Here is a 4,780-nt window from a genome sequence, read left to right on the forward strand (position 1 = left end):
TGCTAAATATTAGAGTAGGATGCTTAAATAGACTCCTAAATTTGCATATCTTGAATTATTTTTTTGAGATTTGTTTTAAATATCTATACAGTACATTAACATTCATGCTTGTAATTTGAGTTTCCTTTCACCTGTTGCCTTAACATAAAGTCTTCTTGAAATGCTTCACTCCACGCAGTTGTTTTGCCCAAGCCCCCACTTTTTACTTTTTTTTTTTTAACAGTAAGCCCAAAAGACAAAGGAGTGGGAGGAGTCAGCCTGGGGGGTAGGTTAAGTGGGCGGAGCGACTACAGCTGCTGCTCTCAGTCCCCACTCCAAGTACAAAAACTGCGTGTCTGTGAAGCCGGCACAAAGGAGAAGTGGGAACTCTGAGTGCTGTGCTGTGCTGTGCTGAGCGCCTGGGGCTGTCAGGAAGGAGCGAGGCAGCCCAAAAACAAGTGGCTGCTGACTGACTTAAGCAGAGTGCGTGGAGGATAGAAGACAAGAAGAAGCAAGGAGGGAGGAGGAGGGGACAGGAAACCAAGTCTGTGGACAACACTAGAGACATTCACATTGTCATACACGCGGGACTCAGTAGCAGCAGCCTGACTGAGTGGAGTGGAGTGGAGCTCTCTTTGTGCCATGTTTTCTGGTTCTGTTTATGGATTTATTCACCAGACAAAACACCAGATGGATTTTGACATGAAGCACATTTAAGGAACTTCAAGATCTTCACCAGAATTGGGATATACCTGAATTAAACTGAGGACATTTTGGAATATCTGAAGGAATCCCACGACTGGTTTCAATGAGTGAGTAAAGATCTCGTGGGTTGAAACTACAAGCTGATTTTACATTGAAAAAGACCAGGGGGAGGGGAGGTCGATCCAGCCTGGGTACCCTTTCCACAGAGGGGAAGGGGGGTCTTTTCAAACATGAGGTAACCCCCTGATTACAAGGCAAGAAAGGGGAGGTGCGCCCTGCAACCATGTGCGACGGACAGCTCCAAACATGTCAACCAGACTCTTGCTAATACCTGAACTGTCAAGAAAAGGACTTTGTTTATGACTGTCTGAGTATTTCGTACGAGTCATTCACTCTTCCAGGAGTTGATGTTTTCTTCTTATTAAATTACATAACAAACTACCCAGGATGTACAACGCAACTTTTGTGGACCCAACCACAAACCACCAACCCACGAACAGCACCAACGCTTCATGCCCCAAAAATGACGAGTTCAAGTACCCGTTGTACAGCACGGTTTTCAGTATTGTTTTCGTGGTGGGGCTCATTACGAACGTGGTGGCGATGTATATTTTCACATGCACTCTCAAACTGCGTAACGAAACCACTACGTACATGATGAACTTGGTAGTGTCTGATTTTTTGTTTGTCTTCACGCTACCTCTACGTATTTTCTATTTCATCAACCAACACTGGCCGTTCGGAAGCATGCTCTGCAAAGTTTCCGTATCTTTATTTTATACCAACATGTACGGGAGCATCCTCTTTCTCACCTGCATCAGCGTAGATAGATTCCTCGCTATCGTGCATCCATTTCGCTCAAGGACTTTGCGGACGAAGCGCAATGCCAAAATCGTATGTGCGGCAGTTTGGGTGCTAGTGTTATCCGGGAGTCTTCCTACGGGATTCTTGCTGAACAGTACGTCAGTATCTCTTCAGAACAAGACAAACTGCTTCGAGAACTTTTCATCCAAGCAGTGGAAATCCCATCTCTCCAAAGGTGGTCATTTTCATCGAAACGGTCGGCTTTATCATTCCACTCCTTCTCAACGTCGTCTGTTCCGTCATGGTTCTCCAAACTTTACGCAGACCGCAAACTGTAAGTCGTGGCGGGAAGCTCAACAAAACCAAGATTCTGCGTATGATTATTGTGCACCTGTCAATTTTTTGCTTTTGCTTCATACCTTACAACGTCAACTTAATCTTCTACTCACTAGTCCGTACCAAAACTTTAAAGGGATGTTTTGCGGAGTCGGTAGTACGGACGATCTACCCCATAGCCCTTTGTATAGCCGTGTCCAACTGCTGCTTCGACCCCATCGTGTATTACTTCACTTCAGAAACCATCCAGAACTCCATCAAGAGAAAAAATACAGTCACCCGCTCTGACGTCAAGTTCTCCGAGGCTCTGCAGTCGGAAACCAGCTCCAACCTGCAGTGCAGCCTGAGGAATCTCAAAGCCAAAGTCTTCCACAACGAGTCTTCAGTATGACAGGTAGCCCAAGGATATCACCACAACAGGTTTTTGAGTCCATATCTCCTTTGACGGACAGCCACGCCCCCGTAAGCTGCTTTCCAGGATCTTTGCAGGGTTTGGTCCCACTATTGTAACACAACTTTTTTTGTTCAACCACCATCAGTGTTGTCGTGTCCAACTATTTTGAACAATGGAGTCGGTCACCCTAGTTTTGTCTTACATGCTGTTAAAAGTTACAGATATTTCGAAGCTGAATTGTCATTACAGTCGATGAAACACAATGGATGGTTTCAAAATGTAGTATTCATAATCTTATTTGCATTAACTCAAGCAGTTTTGGTTTTCTTCTTCACATTTTTATAACATCAGTATTATTTTCCAGAGGTGACATGCTGCACTCGCTAAAACTGCTCTTAAATTCTCAGTTTTTTGTTGTCAAATGATAAAAAAATTCAATTAAGAAACAGAATTTGTAGTGGTATTTTTAACAAGGCCTCTGCTGTGCGAAATGACATGGTGTAGTTGCATAAGCCTTTTGGGAAACACAATGGAACAATCTGCTGTATTTACTTGCCCTTTGAAATCAGCAGGGAGCCTCTTTGTCATGAACACTGTTTTTGAGTAAACGCTCGCTAAATGATGGTCTTTTACCATTTAACTGTCTCAGCTGCATTTTTGTGGTCCTTGGAGATTTACGTGTTTCCTATCTGGAGGTTGTTTTTTCCACTTTTTATGACCTTGTGCTACCAACTTGAAATTTGAACACTGGTGAACTTCAATAAATTCAGTAAAATGGAATCAAACAGAACTAAATTTAAGCACAAATTTCAATTAAAGGCTAAAATATAGTCCACCAGAACCTAATATAAGAACTCGGAGAATAAATGATTAGAACACAGCACTGGTCTTGAACATAACCTGATTCGCAGTCAAAAATAAAAGTCAATTAGCCCAAAATACTGAAATTAATTAACTACACGGTTGCAATGTTGGCAAAATAACACAAAAAACTCTCAAAATCAGAATTCTATATAGTCAGCTACAAACGATGCTTTCAAGTACCATCTGTACACTTCAGTTTCATTGTTTAAGCAGTGGAAATAAATCCATTCTGCGCATTATAAGTACCGTTTTTTTACCGGTGATTCCAGTTCACCCCCACATTTCAAGTTCATTCACAGTTATGCAGTAATTACCAAAACACGCAAATCTAATTCTGCGTTAACTCTGCCTTCGTAAGCACCTGTCAGTATTATTGTATTAGCCCTTTCTCGGGACAAATGTTGGAAACTGCCATTGGCGCCATCTGCTCTGATTCATTCACTTTGCCGTACTGCTAATGACTACTTAATGGGTATTTTCTGTTTCCTGGGGAGTATTATACAATTGTGTTTGTCTCAATTAGTGGGCCATCGACCTGGAAGGGAATTTAATAGCCACTGAACCCAGGAACGGTCATGATACTGAGGCTGCAAGCGCTCGCTCGTCTGGACAATGCTGTTGTGGTGCTAACTTCAGACTAGAATTTTAATTTAATGATGTAAGTTTTATTGACGTTGTACAGTGTTTTTGTTTTATTGCTGTTGTTATAATTGTAAATAAGTAAAAGATGTCTGTTATAGTGGCGTTTCTCTGTGGATTTTTGTGGTCATTTAATGCACTGACACTGAACTTCAGATACTGCACTCGAGCCACGATAATGAATAAAGTCATGTATTGTGTTAAATTAACCGGTGGGTGTGTTGTCTCTTATTGAATTATTATTATTATTGTAATTTTTATAAAGGGGAAGTGTATGCAGGGACTATTATTATTAACATAGTAGTGTATTACTATTACTGTATGACTCAGTCCCTATGGTAACATAACATAACACAAGAAACAGGTTACGTATTTACTTTTTTTTTTTTATTTGCAGTTCATAATACTCAAAGCAAAACATATAATAATCCCATTTTGAGCTTTTAAAAAGCAAATGTTTGGATTGCATTTGAAAAGAACTGCTGACCTGTGCTGTAAACTAATTTGACCTTTTGACCCTTGCCTCTCAGTGTAGATAATTTCCAAAACAAAGCAAATTATTTTGAGTTCTTTTGTCATTTCAACTCCACGTAAATGTAAAATAAAAGTAAATACAAATAGATTTCAAACTGAATAGAGGATTTTAAAGGTGCATTGTGTACATTTTCTGGCAGAGGGTCCCAAATGTTGTTTGGATTAAGAAAAACACACTAGATCATTTTACTTGTCAAACTGAATCGACTCAAATAAAGTAAAATGTACTTAATTTAAGTCATTATAGCTTACCTAGATATTGTTTTTTTTACTAACAAAACTGTGAAAATGCTACTTTTTCTTCTTAAAATGCCTTGACAAAAGTTAATCCAAAGAACTAAGACTTAAAAGTGCTTAGAACTGTTATTTCTTCATGTAGTCTACACTGAAATGGAGCAAAGGATCGTGGTCTATGTAGTTCCCTCTGTCTTTTTCTAAACTATTGCTGCACCAAAACTCTTAATTTAAGCAAAGACACTTGTAATTCGATATATTGTGATGCTCCACGATATTATTGTGAGAACT

The 4,780-nt window shown here is 40.0% G+C and overlaps 1 protein-coding gene across 1 annotated transcript; it reads left to right on the forward strand.

Annotated features, from left to right (window-relative positions):
- Positions 1–325: 325 nt before the first annotated feature.
- On the forward strand, positions 326–3,930 carry lpar6a (lysophosphatidic acid receptor 6a). The gene is given in 2 exon segments (XM_020937680.2): positions 326–1,719; positions 1,721–3,930. Coding segments are annotated over 2 exon segments (1,083 nt in total). The 5' UTR covers positions 326–1,131; the 3' UTR covers positions 2,216–3,930.
- The last annotated feature ends 850 nt before the right edge of the window (positions 3,931–4,780 follow it).

Source organism: Boleophthalmus pectinirostris, unplaced genomic scaffold, assembly GCF_026225935.1.
Source record: "Boleophthalmus pectinirostris isolate CB_2022bp ecotype Guang Dong unplaced genomic scaffold, ASM2622593v1 HiC_scaffold_9, whole genome shotgun sequence".
Taxonomy (NCBI): Eukaryota; Metazoa; Chordata; class Actinopteri; order Gobiiformes; family Gobiidae; genus Boleophthalmus; species Boleophthalmus pectinirostris.